This window comes from Abramis brama, assembly GCF_963993115.1.
Source record: "Abramis brama genome assembly, chromosome: 9".
NCBI lineage: Eukaryota > Metazoa > Chordata > Actinopteri > Cypriniformes > Leuciscidae > Abramis > Abramis brama.
In genome coordinates, this window is record NC_139971.1 from 42,163,688 (window position 1) to 42,182,432 (window position 18,745).

At 38.3% G+C, this 18,745-nt stretch overlaps 1 protein-coding gene across 1 annotated transcript in view; it reads left to right on the top strand.

The window, feature by feature from the left end:
* The window catches only part of LOC311089879 (uncharacterized protein), an 832,216-nt gene that overhangs the window by 740,406 nt on the left and 73,065 nt on the right, over window positions 1–18,745 (top strand). The window contains exons 78-90 of the mRNA XM_084124910.1: window positions 1,041–1,214; window positions 1,362–1,532; window positions 3,185–3,355; window positions 3,639–3,812; window positions 4,784–4,954; window positions 10,976–11,149; window positions 11,373–11,543; window positions 11,908–12,081; window positions 12,229–12,393; window positions 15,674–15,847; window positions 17,825–18,016; window positions 18,152–18,322; window positions 18,515–18,682. Coding sequence (XP_083981036.1) covers window positions 1,041–1,214; window positions 1,362–1,532; window positions 3,185–3,355; window positions 3,639–3,812; window positions 4,784–4,954; window positions 10,976–11,149; window positions 11,373–11,543; window positions 11,908–12,081; window positions 12,229–12,393; window positions 15,674–15,847; window positions 17,825–18,016; window positions 18,152–18,322; window positions 18,515–18,682 — 2,250 coding nt within the window. The remainder of the gene's footprint in view (window positions 1–1,040; window positions 1,215–1,361; window positions 1,533–3,184; window positions 3,356–3,638; window positions 3,813–4,783; window positions 4,955–10,975; window positions 11,150–11,372; window positions 11,544–11,907; window positions 12,082–12,228; window positions 12,394–15,673; window positions 15,848–17,824; window positions 18,017–18,151; window positions 18,323–18,514; window positions 18,683–18,745) is intronic.

Consider the following 18,745-nt stretch of genomic DNA (forward strand, 5'->3'; position numbering starts at 1 on the left):
TACAGCCTGGGTCCGGCAGATTATACCGGTAGTTAACATTAGCGTAGATGCCATTCTCATTCTCGAGTACATTGGGTGTTATGGGAAGTGTTCCCGGTTCCGACTGACCTAATATATGCAGCCTAATGATCATTTAACTGAAGTCAGCATCACCTTGGTTAACTTGACAAAAACCCAATAAGGTTTTTTTCTTAGGCTTTTGGATTAAATAAGGTCTGTGACTAATAAAAGCTTAATCATAAAAATCTTCACAAATTAAGAATTTTGATGCGTAAATACAATCTGCAGAAGTCAAATGATAAATGTAGGCTATAAACTAACTACACCATGGCCACTCTACATGCATGACTTCAATGACACCATCACTAAGCTTCCTACAAGTCTAACAACTATAATAGTTTGCAAGAGTGCATTTAACGAGGCTGTGAAAATGGACTAGTGAGTAGATGCGTTTACATGTTCGGCTGATGATGTTTAATTTCCCAACAATCTCTGTAGTTCCATTTAGCCACTTGTCAGCAATTGCTTTTTACAAGACAAGTAAAAGCTTTAGTAAATATCTTGAAATAATGTCTGTGGTAAACACAACCTTAAGCATGTAAGCAAAAACCCATTCAAAACCCATCAACTTCAGGACAATGGAACTGAGAGTGCTAAAATGCTAACTCGTTTCTAGGTTCTACAATATATGTATATAGTACAACAACAGAAACTGAAACCTCTAAAACATGCTTCTTCGGGCAGAATCCATTATAAAATGCTTGCAGTCTGTATTTCACACAGCACAATATGAAACTTCTTGGGCTGCTCTGAAGCCAAATACACAGTTACAGTGATTTGCTGAAATCTGGGTTTTCTCTGCTTTAGCTCTGTTTTGGACTGACTGTTTGAATGCTTTCACTTAGTTGATTCTTGAAATACTAAAAAATCTCCAGGAGTTTACTGGTTTAAAATGATCTGATCGTAAACAAAGCAGCAGAAACAAAACAATGTCTAATGTCCAGAAATTTGTCCAAATAATTCTCTTCTATTTCCTGTAGGTTTTTGAAAAGTGCTGCTGCACAGGAAGTGTGTGAGTATCTCACTAAAGTTCTGGGTAAAAGTCCATTAATACTGACAGAACTGGATCTGAGTGAAGATATATTAGGAGATCTGGATGGAGAGAAGCTCTCTGCTCTTTTGATGGACTCTCATAGCAAAGTGAAGAAAATCAAGTGAGTCAACATAATATATACATTATAACTTCTTTGTTAATTGATTGTAAATGACTGTCAGTCACGTGTCAGCAGATATGAAGAGCTGTTTGTATGGTGTGTGGTGAATATGTGCGTAATAATAAATAATGCTGTTTCTGTGTTCAGGCTGAATAATTGTGATCAGACAGAGAAAAGCTGTTCAGTTCTAGCTACTGTTCTCTCCTCTAAAACCATCCTGAAAGAGCTGAACCTGAACAACAGCCGTCTGCTGAACTCAGGAGTCAAAGAGATCTGTGAAAGACTGAAGAATCCTGTGTGTGAACTAGAGATACTTGAGTGAGTACATTTCACCATCAGCTACATTCAACACCACAGAAATCACAGGAATTTGACACACTGGATGTTCTGTTCCCCATGTCTTTTCTCTTTTGTCAATTATTATTATTATTATTATTATTATTATTATTATTATATATATATATATATATATATATATATATATATATATATATATGTATATATTTTTTTGCAAAAGCCTGTATTCAACTTTGAGATTTGATTTAATTTACTATTATAAATATAAATATTTGTATATAAAATCTGCCAGATGTACAAATTTCAGTGTTCTTTGCTGGATTTAATTTACAATGCATTATTATTGTCCACAGAAAGGTGGCCTAAAGAAAAAGTTATGGACAACTTGCACTAGTACTTCCATGTTCTGCTCATTAAAGGCTCAAGCATTTCTTTTCAGTGCATTTATGTTACAGTCATTCATGAGGACCGATTTTTTACTGTTTAGGGATGTCAAACAACGAATAATGTTTTGACTTTATTAATAATCATCGCCACCTTTCTCCCCTCTAGCGACAGCCCTGCCCTGAGGTGAAATATTTTCGTATGTTTACTAGGGCTGGTCCGAATACCATTTTTTGAGCTTCGAAGCTTCGGTAGTAATGAACATCGAATATTCGAAGCTTCGGAGAGAGGGGGCTGAACATATTCTTCTCTCTAATAAAGGCAGGAATCTCTATGTGTCTGTCTGTCCGTTTGCATTTTGATTATTTCGACAACCGTTCATCCAATCGACTTCACAAGGGAGTGCAGTGACGCATTTGGTGCAATATAGATAGATACGCGAGACGCAACACGTTCAGAATTAATAAACTTTTAGTAAACTACAGAACAGCGCGAGCAGGAAGCGGCACACTTCACGCGGGCAGGGCTTTATGCTCCAAGAACGGACACTGCACTAGTGATATAAAACGCACACACACAGGTCTGTTAAATTAAGCAATACTTTTAAGGTAGTCTAATATTTTTCTGACTACCAAATTACTGACACAGTAAAGGGTAGATTTAAATAAAGAAAATCGAAATTTAAATAAAGAAAATCGAAATTTAAATAAAGAAAAAACAAAATTTAAATAAAGAAAAATGAAATTTAAATAAAGAAAAACTAAATCTATTATTCTATTTTCCACAATGTCAAAGCAATGCAGCTTAACCTGCAAAACACAAGCTCAGGCATGCCGGCCTTATTCAAGCGCGAATGAGAACCGTTTCGCGGGGATCCCAGGTGTGCAAAAAAAACAAAAAACGAATATTCGAATGTCAAATTTTCAAATCGATTACCAACCCACCGAACGAATGTTCGAATATTCGGGTCCAGCCCTAATGTTTACAAGCCACTGCTTCCTCAAATCAGCTTGGACTAAATTAAAACAGGTTCCATTGAGCTGGGACAATTGTGTACAATTGTGTGGATCTGTATCTTAACTCTGAATTTACTGCATGGTGGCTGTGTGTAAAACAGTGATTATGTTGATGCTATAAGGCATAGAATCATTGCAGGATTTTAGCGTCTGATTTATTTGTTTAGGGCTGGAACACCATACATTTTGGTCAACTTCTCATGGTAGTCTTTTTCCTACAATTAATGGTATTATGTATCTTCATTATTGATGTTGTTCAATTATTATTATCAGGCTCAGCAATTGTGATCTAACAGAAGAAAGCTGTTCAACTCTGGCTTCAGTTCTCAGTTCAGACTCCAGCATTCTGAAGGATCTTGACCTGAGTAATAATAATCTGCAGGATTCAGGAGTGAAGCTGCTCTCTGATGGACTGAAAAATAACTGTAAACTGGAGAAACTCAGGTGAGATGATGTGCAACACTGGGCCTTTAGTTTGTTTGCATATTTAGTCATCAGTTTCTGGCTGAAACTAAGTTTAGTTTGCATATTATTTGTACAAATAACAAAATACAGAGTAACATGCTTATTTGAAAAAAATAACTCTGATAGTTTGTTTTGAATTTAAAAAGTAATACATTATTTTATTCACTGCATGAAAAAAGTAATCTGACTTACAAGTAAACTTTCATTTCTGGAATTTCTATAATAATGAATTAATCACGTAACATTTTCATTCCTGTTCTAGACTTTCAGACTGCAGTATCACAGAAGAAGGTTATAAAGCTCTGGCTTCAGCTCTGAGATCAAACCCTTCACACCTGATAGAGCTGGATCTCAGAGGAAATGATCCTGGACAATCAGGAGTGAAGGAGCTCGATGATTTACTACAGGATCAGAACTGTCAACTCAAGACCCTGAGGTGAGACATGATGAAATAATATAACATAAATGACATACAGGTGAATTTTATGCCTCTTTTCCACCGTCTAGCCAAACCGTTCTCCTTGCTTAAGTTTGATTGACAGGCTATCTGACCAATCATAATCCGCCATTTTGTCCGACAAAGCTGTCAGGAGAGTTAATAGATTAACATCCGTGGATTTTAACTTGAAAAACAAAGTGTACTGACGGCTTTCCGCAGTTGAAACAACATTCTTTCAGATGTTCATTCATGTTTATTTGATGCTATAAAATAACTAGAAGGAAGAGATGATTGGTTCACGAGCAGCTTTAACTGAGGCGCTACAGCGATCTGTCAGAAACATTAACGGTATTTATTGTTTAAATTTCTTTAAAAATGACTAAATTTGAAAGATGAGACTTTATTTTATTTTAAAAGTATCCGTCTCTGTCCTGTCTGTCTGCACGTTGTCAGTGTCCTCTCTGCTCCGCGATGTATTTTTCACTGGGTGAGAACATGATGTGTGGCGAGAGAGTGGCATGCCATGATGTGTGGCGAGAGAGTTGCTATTTCATTGTTGGATACAGCAACAGTATACAGTAACTAAAGGGGGCGAACTCTTTAGTTATTGGCTGACGGTTGTCTTTGCGAACCGTCAATTCTGAGTGCCGACGTCACTACCCACATTCTACCTGCATGGTTCAGCACAGTTAGCCAATCGTGCTGAGTACTCCAGCCTGAGGACAGTTTTTAATTGTGCTGTGCCAAACCAGGATCAAGTGGAAATATTGCTGGAACGGTTTCTTATTGTTCTTAGAACAGTTTGGCCCAAAAGTGGAAAAGTGTCTGTAAATTCAGTAATGCAGTAAACTGCATAATCTTTGTTGTTGTCAAAGTTAACAAGGATTAACATTAGACTATTAATAAAAAAAAAATACTATGGTTTGTTAAAAACTGAATTAATTCCTGCTTTATCTTCCCTTCTGCAGGTTTTTGAGTCATGATGCAGATGAAGCCTGTGAGTATGTGAGAGGAATTGTGGGTAAAAACCCGTTACTCCAGAGAGAGCTGAATCTGAGTGAACGTGAACTAGGAGACACAGGAGTGAATCAGATCGCTGCTCTACTGCAGGATAAACACTGTAAACTCAACACACTGATGTGAGTATTTTAAATTGTTTTATACTCTATACAGCATCTTTAAAACAATATACTATTTAATATTACATTTTCAAAATATTGACATTGTAGATTAATCTAAGATTAACTGAGCCATCATATAGATCAGTGGCCGCTTGCCTAAAGTGCTTAGACTAGCCTTACAAATTAGTCATCTCATTTTTCTCTTTAAGACTGATAATCTCTTTAAGACAGTTACATAAAAAGGCAGATTGGTCTAATTCTGAAAATTATGACTGATTAGCTGTAGCTAATTGCTGGTTAACCAGACTAGTTTTAAGACACAGTTTTACCTTAGCAGCTATTTTCATGCAACTGGCCACAGGGCCACAACAAAAACACTTTCATTGGGCCCTATTTTAAGGATCTAAGCACATGGTCTAAAGAGCACGGCGCAAGTGCACTTAGGGCATGTCCAGATCCACTGCACGCAAGCAGACCATCTACGGGACAAGCCAGATTCCACCATATCTTTATGTACACAATATTAATCTTTTACATTGTAATCCTTTTATTTTTAATATTTGGCACGTTTGTTTGCTGCTGCGCGTCCCTGTGTGTGTAATAAGCAGAAGCACAGTGTACATTGGTTGTGGACCCGCCTATTGGCGCACATTACTAATGCTCTCTTTAAATAACAAAATAAATACTGGGCCACTGACTTTAGAACAGGTTTCAGTTGGTCAATGGCGCAGTCTATTTCTGTTCCTCAAAATAGCAACGTGCCAACAATGCGCCTGAACACACCTTGTTTTCAGACCAACAGCCCATGGGCGCACAGATGTGCACAAATGCATTTGCTATTTAAACAATGTGGGGCAGGACGTAAAAATGATAACTGCATCGGGCAGAAACTGGCAAAAAACACTTGCTTAACTCCTGCCGCTGCATTGCACCGGGTGTATGATAGGGCCCATAGAGTGCACAGAAACGTGATGTATTCTAGTAGGTTAGACCAGTGCGAGTGTGCATTTAGAGTTGTTTTATATATATTTATCTATATTTGGTCTATTAAAGTGCATTTAGATTTCCCCAAAATTCAAGATAAGGGCGCAAAAATGCCGCTGTATGTCTGAATGAATCGGTTGAATTGCAATGACTCGCTCATTAACAGTGAATTGCTGCCACCTACTAGCTGTTTTAATTCACAATTTAAAGTACCTTTTCATTTTCATTAACAATTTCAAATATCATTATTCAGCGTTTTATGTTTAAAGGGCACCTATTATGCAAAATTCACTTTTACATGGTGTTTGAACATAAATGTGTGTTGGCAGTGTGTGTACACAACCAACCTATAATGATAAAAATCCACCCAGTGCTTTTTTAAAAATCTTCATAAATCATAAGCACTGTCTCAGAACAAGCCGTTCTCAGATTCTGGGCAATGTGACGTCACTTTGCACAGGCCCCGCCCGCGACTGTTGATTGACACTGCAGTTTGAGCATAGACACGCCCTGAGTGAGCTGGACAGACACAGTCCACCAGTGTTTCGACGCCGGAGCAGCTGTAGACAAGAATGTCTCCTAAGCAATTGAGTTTTTTTGTTGTTGGATGTAAGAATGAACATAGCAGTCTTCATTTACTTTCATTGTTACTCGAGGATGGATCAGTACAACTGTTCGTGATCCAGTCTCCGGAGCGACAGGCCTAACGTTACTGATCACGGCAGAAATGAAAGTGAGATCGTGCACTTTATGACAGCTCATCGAGTCGTTTTTCCAGTTTATTAAAGGGGGGGTGAAATGCTCATTTTCACTCAGTCTCCTGTTAATCTTGAGTACCTATAGAGTAGTATTGCATCCTTCATATCTCCAAAAAGTCTTTAGTTTTATTATATTTATAAAAGAAAGATAGGCTGTAACGAGTCTTTCCGGAAAAACCCGAGCGGCTGGAGGCAGGCCGTGTGGGCGGAGTTAAAGCTGTGCTAACGCGCTGAGCTAACAACACACAGAGACATTTGAAGCAGACAAGCAGTTTTACTCACCGCCTGCGGTTCCAACCACAACCGCGAACCTTTATCATTGTGACTGCTCGATCCTTAAGCATTAGACGATCTGCAAATCCGTCGATCTGGGCTTTGTTTATAAAACAATCATCGTCGAAATGCAGGGAACAAACAGTCTTACACAACTCCGTTGATGATGCTCTGAAAATACAAACTTCATCCACTGGTCCCTTAACGCTGGGTTTTTTGGGAATCTGTGCAGGGTTGTCTTGCCCTGGCAACCAAAAACACACTTCTTTGGTGACATTGACTTCCCTAAAGCCGAGCAGAGCGCTTTGATGGCGAACTGCTTTCGCTCTCTTGCTCTGGTCTACGGTTGCGCGTCTACGGTTGCACGCGCGTGCCCGCGGTCTTCCGGCAGCAGAAGTGCCCTTAGGACCCATATAAGGAAATTCCGCCCCAACTGACGTCACGCAGACCCATACTCGAAAAAAACTTTCCGAAACTTGTGACAAACCGGAAGGACAATTTTTGGCACAGAAATACTCCTTCAAACGTACAATTTAATTTTTGAAACTTTGTCCATGTTTAGCATGGGAATCCAACTCTTTAACAGTGTAAAAAACTCAGTATGCATGAAATAGCATTTCACCCCCCCATTAAGCACCCACTGAAAAGGTGTGTATATATTTGTTTACTGTTGGTTGGTTGTAACGAGTTTTTTGTGTACTTCGCTGTGTATGTCGATGACAATGAAAGGGAGAGAGAGAGAGTTTATAGAAAAGACTTTAACATGCACTGTGTAGCTCTTACAGTGATTTTCTGGAGCAAAACTAACACTTCATCTTTTGTGTGATGTACAATAAACTTCATTGAACTCCTCAGTATATTTTGGTCATTATTCAGACGGGGTTTGCTACAGCAGGCTTGTATTAATAGTGGATAAAAGCAGATGACAAATTAGTTATAACCGTAATTAAACTAAACTATACCTGTTCTATATCCATACAGCAAATAATCTCTGGCTCTGTGGGCATTATTGTCTGACTCCAGGTCAAAATGAACACCGCTACTGAGAGTTTTTGTTTTGATATTATCAGATGAGATTGTCCTGGCTCTTAGTGCAAGCTCGTGAGGCTCCGCCCCCTGGGCCGGCAGCAGCAGTTAATTTGCATTTAAAGGGATACACACTAAAACGGTGCGTTTTTCTGAGCCCCAAAATATGACAATTTAAACATGCTGTAAAAAATTATCTGTTGGGTATTTTGAGCTAAAACTTCACATACACACTCTGGGGACATCAGAGACTTATTTTACATCTTGTGAAAAGGGGCATAATAGGTGCCCTTGAAAACATCAAAATATTATTTATGCATTTGTAACTGCAGGTTAAATGTATTCATGTCCCACTGAGTTTTATTAAAGGGCACCTATTATGCCCTCTGTATTGATAATATCAAAACAAAAACTCTCAGTAGCGGTGTTCATTTCGACCCGGAGTCGGACAATAATGCCCACAGAGACAGAGAATTTTTGCTGTATGGAGATTTAACAGGTATAGTTTAGTTTAATTAAAGTTATTTTGGTCATCTGCTTTTATCCACTATTAATACAAGCCTGCTGTAGCAAACCCCGTCCGAATGATGACCAAAATATACTGAGGAGTTTAATTAAGTTTAATGTACAGCACACAAAAGATGAAGTGTTAGTTTTACTCCAGAAAATCACTGTAAGAGCTGAATAAACACAGTATAAGAAAAGTCTTGTCCATAAACTCTCTCTCTCTCCCTTTCATTATAATGGAACATACACAGCAAAGTACACAAAACACTGGTTACAACTAACAGTAAACAAATATATACACACCTTTTCAGTGGGCGCTTAATAAACTGGTAAACTTTATATCCGTAAAACGACTCGATGAGCTGTCATAAAGTGTGTGCTCTCACTTAAATATCTGCCGTGATCAGTAACGTTAGGCCTGTCGCTCCGGAGACCTTAAGCTGGATCACGAACAGTTGTACTGATCCATCCTCGAGTAACAATGAGAGTAAATGAAGACTGCTATGTTCATTCTCACATCCAACAACAAAAAACCTCAATTGCTTAGGAGACATTATTGTCTACAGCTGCTCCGGCGTCGAAACACCGGTGGACTGTGTCTGTCCAGCTCACTCAGGGCGCGTCTATGCTCAAACTGCAGTGTCAATCAACAGTCGTGGGCGGGGCCTGTGCAAAGTGACATCACATTGCCTAGAATCTGAGAACGGCTTGTTTTGAGACAGTGTTTATGATTTATGGAGATTTTAAAAAAAGCACTGTGTGGATTTTCATCATTATAGGGTGGTTGTGAACACACTGCCAACACACATTTATGTTCAAACACCATGTAAAAGTGAATTTTGCATATTAGGTGCCCTTTAAACAGTCTGTGTAAATGCATCTAAATGTCACTTCAGATGCAGCTTCTGTGTTTTCTCTGCATTGTAATGAATTTTGTTGATACTGATTTAATTTTCTTGGTAACAGCCATTTTGTCTTATTATTCTAATTGACTTCATTGATTAAATGTAAGAATTTAATGCAAAATAGGATGCACACATTTAATTAGGTTAGAAAAAAATGCTTCATAAAGCTAAAATGCCCATAAAAGGTAAAAATCTATTTAAACATATTTGAAAAGTGATTTCTGTCACTGCTATCAATAAAATCCCAGAAAATATTGAGATTGACCATTTTTTTTGTCAGTATCACACATCCTGAGCGACAAGCTTCAATCCATAGTGATTTTGATATTTAATATCACAGGTTAGTGTATCTGCAGAGCGCAGGGTTAAAGTTAACATGAGTTAGAAAATAGTGAAACATGATTGATAAGTTATTAAAAGTGCAATGAACTGTAAAAATGAAGTACATTCTGTACTCATAAGCTTACAGGTGGCCCCCTGTGTGCACACACATGAAGCATGTCAGCATGCGAGCACCCAATTCAGTTCCCCTGCATAGCCCATTGCACTTGACCATTTTCATCTTTTTTTAAAAAGTTGCCAGCATTTTTGATAATTTTCACCACACTTTCATGGCCCCGAGAAAATTTTGTTGCATGAATATCTGAATAGACAATGTATCCTAAGAAGAAGAAAAAAAATGGACCTTCTGCTTTTATTTAAAAAAAATAAATAAATATTTGTTGTTTTCGGTGACGTGAACTCCATTAAATCTGCATATAGCGCGGGAATTGAAGATCAGATTTATATCTGTTTTACGGAGACACATTTATGTGACCAAGTTTAAATGGAATCGTTTTGATAAATCAAGATATTCGATCAGTAAAAACACAAGAACTGACCAGGTGTAAACAGGCCCAAAGATTACATCTGGATCAGATTCAGAATGATTATCAAAACATAGATTCCCACAATCCATCCATCATTAATATTCAGTACACTCTTGTACAATAGTACAGTATAGTTTTACAATACACACTGTTTGTCAAAATGCCTGACTTGGCAAGTATCCAGGTAAACCTAGTCGGGCGTAAACAGTTGTAAAATCAGATGTAAATCAATATATTGAATCTGTGCATTAGGTGACATTTTTTAATATAGCCTACCTGCTGCTCTCTGTGTCCTTAGTGTTAACCAAACACAATTAACTGACTGAAAAACTCCTGTATCAATATTTATTTCATGCGGACTATGCTGTTTTTTTAATTTTATGATTTGATTAAATTGTTGTAGTATTTCTTTACCTTATTTTTTACATGTAGTATTTCCTACCTGAAAAAAAAATGTCTCTGTTCTGTTGTGTTTGTCTCATTGCTCATGATTTGCTTGGATTTTACACTGATTGTTTACTTAATTGCATAAGAAGTTTTTACTTACATTTTGCTAGTTTTGCTGTGTTATTGAAATGCATGTTCTTTAAGAAAGTAGGCCTACTCTCTTTGACTATGAAAACCCTTCTGTTACTGTAGACGTGTTTTTTGGCAGAAAAAAACCCTGAGGAGACCTTCTTGTCTTGTCTTTTCTTTTCTTTTTTCTCTTCTCTTCAGGCTGAATAATAACAGTATTACAGCAGAAGGTTGTGCTGCTCTGACTTCAGCGTTTAATTCAAACCCTTCAAACCTGATAGAGCTGGATCTGAGTCGAAATAAACTGGGAAACTCTGGAATAAAGAAGATCTGTCCTCTGTTGGAAAATACACAATGCAGATTAGAGAAACTGAAGTGTGTATTAATTTATCTTCATTTCTGCATGATAACAGATTTATAAATGTCCATTTGATTAGATTAACTGAAAAAAAATCCGTTTCAGTTAATCATTTTAATTTCAGTCTGAACACTTTAAATATTTTATGAAATATTTAGAAATGCAAATGAAGCAGGTGTTGTCAATAAGGCATTGGTTGCAGTACTTAACATGTATATGTTTTTGTATGTGTATGTATAGTCTTTCAGGCTGCAGTATCACTGAAGAAGGATATAAAACTTTGACCTCATCTCTGAAATCAAACTCAAACCTGACAGAGCTGAATCTCAGAGGAAATGATCCTGGACGATCAGGAGTGAAGGAGCTCAATGAATTACTGCGGTCTGAAAGCTGTAAATTAAAGAACATCAGGTGAGAAAAGCCTTTGATTTTTCAAAATAAGCCACAGACATAGAGTCAGAGGTGTGCAGGTCAGTAGATGTGACAAATGGCCAATGCAGAATTAGAATGGCATGAAAAGGAATTTACTGAATTGCAATTCAGAAAAACTGGAAATATTTACCAAAACTATGACTTTAACACATTCTACACGTTGCCATATTTTATTGCTTTACTGGATCCATAAGGAGGATGGGAGCTGCAAAAGGCATGACATTCTAACAACATTATTTAAACATTTTTTTATTTATTATTATATTCAAATTAGTTTTTTTTTTCTTTTATCCTTTTTTCTTTTCTTTTCAATTATCAAATCTAAATTTTCTACTTCCTGTAGGTTTTTGAAAAGTGCTGCTGCACAGGAAGCGTGTGACTATCTCGCTGAAGTTCTGGGTAAAAGTCCATTAATACTGACAGAACTGGATCTGAGTGAAGATAAATTAGGAGATCTGGATGGAGAGAAGCTCTCTGCTCTTTTGATGGACACTCATAGTAAAGTGGAGAAAATCAAGTGAGTCGATGTGATTTATACATTATAACTTCTGTTTATTCATTATAAAAGACTGTCAGGCACTTGTGTGAGCAGATATGAAGAGCTGTTGATCTGATGTGTGTTAAATATGTACTGAATAATAAATTATGGTGTTTCTGTGTTCAGGATGAATAATTGTAAGCTGGCAGAGAAAAGCTGTTCAGTTATAGCTACTGTTCTCTCCTCTAAAACCATCCTGAAAGAGCTGAACCTGAACAACAGCCGTCTGCTGGACTCTGGAGTCAAAGAGATCTGTAAGGGACTGAAGAAATCAACACTGAAGATTCTTAAGTGAGTTCAGTTCACCATCAGATACACTCAACACCACATCAATCAGAGATATTATATATTTACTGAATTTGCTTGCCTCCTGAAGAGCAAAAAAATGGAAGAATACTCAGTTGAGTCCAATACTCATTATTAACTATTAGCTTCGAGTTTTGCCTCAACAAACTCCTAATTGCCACAAATTAAGTTTAAAGTTAAGTCAAATTTTGTATAGTTTAGTTTTTATAAACAATATATGATATCAAACATGAATACACAAAAGTGTGTTTTAAGGTGCAATATGTAAGAATTTTAAGTATCTAAATATCCAAAAACCACTTGCACAGTGTTATATATTTCTTTCAATTGTGTGCTTACATTATCCTAAATGTTTCCAAGAATTTGTAAATTCAAAGAAATTCACAATTTTAAATGGTGCCCGTCCCTCGTAACTTGTCGCCTGTCAATGACGTAATATCCCTGTTATCCCTGGTTACCACTCGTACTGCAATAGTAACCATGGCGGCAGACGTGGACAACTGCGTTACATCTAGTGGCGCGCTCACGCTGTTGTTGTTTCGTTCAAACATTATGGACCATGGCAAGCAGACTTTGGGACGAAAGGAGAACTAAAACGAAGATCAATATCGGCGTGGCGTTTTCGAGATGTTGAGAGCTAGCGTCTGCGACTAACTTAGACTTGACAGAGCTTCACGAGTCACGACTTGACAGAGACGCCGCTCTTGCATGTACTTTATTAGACAGCTGAGCAAATGTTCATAAAAATAATCAATGTCATAAAGCTCAACATGATGAAATGTTAGAATATGATCAGTATGTTACCTCACAAGTTTAATTCGTCAAATAAACTGACCTGTGAGTATTATTCAGCACTTGCGGGTAGTTTGGTAGAATGAAATGTCCTCATTCCTTTATATCTGCGGGACTCGCGTGTGGCGCTGATATCTGTCTCTCGTTAGCAATCACCTCCTGCTTCATACCACAGCCACGTTAAAAAACATGAATGTATTCACTCATCCATAAACATTATTAGATCCATCGGCATGACTACAAGTTCCATGATTCTGCTTATTCACTGCGTCATCAACTTACGCCTTTGTTATTGTAAGAGGTTAGCGACCCCTAGCTGTAAAAAATAATTACATATTGTAGCTTTAATGTGGTACAGATCCTTCGTAATGATGTAGATATAGGTTATATGCAACTTTATCAACCTGTTTCTCTTTTTCCTGTACCCCTAATAAAATAACACTGAATAGCATTTCAGTAAGTGAAATAAGTATTTGATCCACAAGCAAAACATGACTTAGTTCTTGGTGGAGAAACCTTTGTTGGCAAGCACAGAGATAAGAAGTTTCTTGTAGTTGGTCATCAGGTTTGCACACATCTCAGGAGGGATTTTGGTCCACTCCTCTTTACAGATGCTTTCAAAATCCTTAAAGTTTCTCGGCTGTCGCTTAGCAACTCAATGGTTCGGGTTCCTCCACAGATTTTCTATACTATGAAAGTCTGTAGACTGGCTAGGCCCCTCCAAGACCTTAATGTGCTTCTTCTTGAGCCACTCCTTTGTTGCCTTGGAGGTATGTTTTGGGTCATTGTCATGCTGGAAGACCCATCCACGACCCATCTTCAGTGTTCTGGCTGAAGGACGGTACATGGCCCTGTCCATCGGCCCCTCAATACAGTGAAGTCGTCCTGTACCCTTACAACAGAAACAGCCCAAAATGTTTCCACCTCCGTGCTTGACTGTAGGGATGGTGCTCTTGGGGTCATAGTCAGCATTTCTCTTCCTCCAAATACAGCGAGTTGAGTTGATGCCAAAGAGCTCAATTTTGGTCTCATCTGACCACAGCACTTTCTCCCAAGCCTTCTCTGAATCATTATATGTTTATTGGCAAACTTCAGATGGGCTTGAACATGTGCCTTCTTGAGCAGGGGGACCTTGCAGGCGCTGAAGGATTTCAGTCCGTTGCCAATGGTTACCAATGGTATGCTGGGTAACTGTAGTCCCAACTGCCTTGAGATCATTAACAAGCTCCTCCCGTGTAGTTCTGGGCTGATCCCTCACCTTTCTCATGTTCATCCTTACCTCATGAGGCGAGATCTTGCATGGATCTACAGACCGAGGGCGATTTGATTTTTCATTTTGTATTTCTTCCATTTCCAAATAATCACACCAACAAAAGTCTCCTTCTCGCTAGTCTTTTTGCTGATGGTCTTGTATCCCATTCCAGCCTTGTGCAGGTCTACAATCTGGTCCCTGACATTTGACAGCTCTTTGGTCTTGCCCATGGTGGTGGAGAGGTTGGAATGGAAGATGCAGATTCTGTGGACAGGTGTCCACTGCGCTAGTAGTACTTTCTTAAAGTGACAGGACTAATCTGTGTTTCACATGGGCACATAACCAATTTGTGGGAGGCAGAATTCTTGTTGGTTGGTTGGAGATCAAATACTTATTTCACTCGATAAAATGCTAATCAATTTACAACCTTTATATAATGTGTTTTTCTGGATTTTTTGCTTGATATTCTGTCTCTATCCATTAAAATAAACCTACCATAAAAATTATAGACCCTTCATTTCTTTGTAAGTGGGCGAACTTACAAAATCAGCAGGGGATCAATTTTCAATGTTAACTGTGTTACATGTAACAGCCTTAATAAAATGTAATTATCTGTTAATATATTAACCATAAAGTGCTAAAACGAAATGTACTGGGAAGTGGAAAGTAGATGTGCAAGTGTACGGTAATGAACATGCACATAATTGTTGTTGTGGGCACTTAAAAATATTTGCAAATGTATTAAAGAGAGTTTCTGTATTATAAATTTAGATTTTTAGAATTAATTTTTAGAATTACCTGGTTAAAATTTGCTGCATTAAAGAGGCATGCTCACTCTGATGTAAACAACCCCAATACGGAGGAGAAGCATAAATGAAAGAAGAAGATGGGCTGAATGAATTAGCAAGTTCACTCTCTGACAGTGGATTGCACTGATGGAACAGCACCTCCGTAAACAAAACTCTGCTTTTTGTTTGACATCTTCCTGACACAGAGAAGGAAGTCAAACAGTATTTAAATGTTTTAATTTTGATACTGTCACATGTCTAGTGGGAAGAAAACTTCGAAACTCAAAAAACTAAAACAGACAAATTGTAAATATTGTATTTGATGAACATTTCTACGTGCGCTGATCATTCTGATTCAGTTTAAGTTATAATTCATCTGATAATTTAATTTGAAACACAATGTTACATTTAATTAAAGTTTCATGTTTTGTAGACTTTCAGACTGCAGTATCACAGAAGAAGGTTATAAAGCTCTGGTTACAGCTCTGAGATCAAACTCTAAACACCTGATAGAGCTGGATCTCAGAGGAAATGATCCTGGACAATCAGGAGTGAAGGAGCTCTATGATGTACAACAGAGTTTGTGGAATCAGCTGAAAAGACTGGGGTGAGTGTTAAGACAATAAAATGCAATAGTTTTTAGCTGAAAGAGAATGAAACCGTCAAAAAGAAATTTATAAAAGCTTTGAAATGACTAAAGGACCTTTAAAATACTATGAAAGAAATCTTCATATGGCAGGTAATATCAATGTACTTCCTCTATCTTCAGCAGTGGTGTAGTCAGGGCCATACGCACATAAACGATATATACTTTTTGCCGAGGGCTTTTTTCGTATTACGACTTCTAAGGATTAATATTTGCATGTACCCACTTGTTTTGTTCTTTCAAAAGTCCATAAGCTGTTGTCATTTTAGCTGCCCCTTTAACTGTGTCCTAAACTGTTGTGTGAACTCACGATTGTTTGTTGTAATTGGTGCATTGGCACTTCTGCCATTTTGCCTGCCCCCCCCCCCCCCCCCCATCATTGACTCACAAGAGAACTCTGTAGTTTTACTACAAAAACAAACAAAAACATGTTATTGTAGTTATTCCATGGTAACCACATATTAACCATGGTTTTGCTACAAAAACTAGTTTAACTATGGTATTATTGTGGTTATACAAATGGTAATCAATACCCCAAAAAACAGTCAATTTTCGTAAGGGAAACTGTCTCAGACTCCCGTCAGTTCCACTCGATGCTTTGAGTGCACCTCTCTCTCTGCATTAAAAACGACATAAGGAAATATGGTGGCCAGGTAAAATGAATAAAAATATATTAGGAAAAGCAGAATAAAAAGCACACCCCAAGTGGTACTGCGGCCACGATGCAAAACGTCTCGGATACGTATGTAACCCTCGTTCCCTGAAGGAGGGAAAGGAAACGTCACTTTGGTGACCGACGAATAGGAATCTCACTAGAGAGGCCAATCTACTTTAAGTGTACCTAAAACGAGCCTATGCACATTGGCATGTGATTATTGAAATCTGCTGCTCTGCCTCGCAGCGGGGGTATATAATGAGCAACAGGTGCATCACATCTTCAGGTTTTCACACTGGAAAAGGGACGCTGCGGAAGCCACATCCTTCCCAGAAGGAGTTATGTGGAGATAGGGTTGTACTACATATGAAAGTTACTAGAGTGACTACAACCTTGTAAGAGATGGGTCCTCCCAAGGGAAAGAGCAACCGTGGAAAAGTACACATATGGGATCCCCTTAGGGTCACACATATGGCACCCAGCCTTGACCCGGTTCACAAGTTTACGGCGGAATATAGGTCTGGCGCAGGACACTCTGCACGTCCGGCTGCCATGGGTGACGGGACTCAACAGGGTCTGTCCATAGGGGACTCTCTGGAGCAATTTTGGGGGAGCATGCCAACATTGAGCCGGGCCTCTCGGTACCCCTACCCGTTTGAGGTGAGAATACAGGAGGATACCGGCTCTACACGTAGACTATAGAATCTAGCCAACGTGTTGAGTGTCGCCCAGCCCGCAGCACTACAAATATCTGTCAGCGAGGCGCCATGTGCCAGCGCCAGCTCGCATCCTGAGCGAGCAAGGCACGTCTTGTGCTTGGTAAGGCACAACTATCAAGTGGCATCAACTAGTTGGCATCAACTATCCAGTGGGCCATCCTCTGCTTGAAGACAGCCTTTCCCTTCTGCTGGCCAGACCAAGAGCTGGTCTGAGGTCCGAAGGCTTTATGTTCTGTCCATGTACAGTCACATAGCGTGGACGGGACAGAGCAAAGCCAGGGCTGGGTCTGTCTCCTCCAGGAGTCGTGATTTTCAGAAATAGCCACTGTCCACTGGTTGAGAATCACTGATATAGTGTATTTTCACACTTAATGTAATTCCAATGCAACATTTTAATTATAGTCTTATAGAACTGTAATGCAGACAACAAAACTAATGCGGAACTACTTCAGCCATGCAGTAGGCTACTTGAGAAATAATCTTTAGACAATTTTTAGAATGCACTGTATTTTTTTTTTTTGTAAGTATTTATTTTAATTAAACATATGTTACCATTTTTTTTAGAACTACAAGACTGGTCCTCAAGTTTTTGGGTCCTGCTGCAGATAAAGCCTGTCAGTATGTGAGTGAAATAGTGGGTGAAAACCCGTTACTCCTGAGAGAGCTGAATCTGAGTGAACGTGAACTAGGAGACACACGAGTGAATCAGATCGCTGCTCTACTGCAGGATAAACACTGTAAACTCAACACACTGATGTGAGTATTTTACATTTAGTATTGTTGATTTAAATTATGTTAAAGACATCTTATACCAAAAACACAATTCTCAGTTATGTTGGAATCAAGTACTTTTGTGTTTGTAAATTCTCCCTCTTCTGTTCATCATTTTAGGCTGCGTAAGTGTGGTCTAACAGAGGAAAGCTGTTCAGCTCTCGCTACAGTCCTGAGATCAAACTCCAGTCTGAAAGAGCTTGACATCAGCAACAATAATCTGCAGGATTCAGGAGTGAAGAAACTCCAGAACGGATTAGAAAATACAAACTGTACACTGGAGAGACTCAGGTCAATTAACCATTGTTTGTTTTAAATATTAAAGTTAAGTTACTATTGTGAATTAAAGAAACAGGAGAAAACATGCCTCTGTCAAATTATTTTATTTACTTATAAGAGAAAAGGCATTTGATTATTTTTATGATATAAATTTTTGAAGTGATATTGTATAACTTTTTTATTCTTTAAATCTCTTTTTCGTAGACTTTCAGACTGCAGTATCACAGAAGAAGGTTATAAAGCTCTGGCTTCAGCTCTGAGATCTTCACACCTGATAGAGCTGGATCTCAGAGGAAATGATCCTGGACAATCAGGAGTGAAGGAGCTCAGTGATTTACTACAGGATCAGAAGTGTTCGCTGAAAACTCTGAGGTGAGACGTGATGAAATAATAAAAAAATATTTTATATGCATATGAATAATTAACAGAAATGCT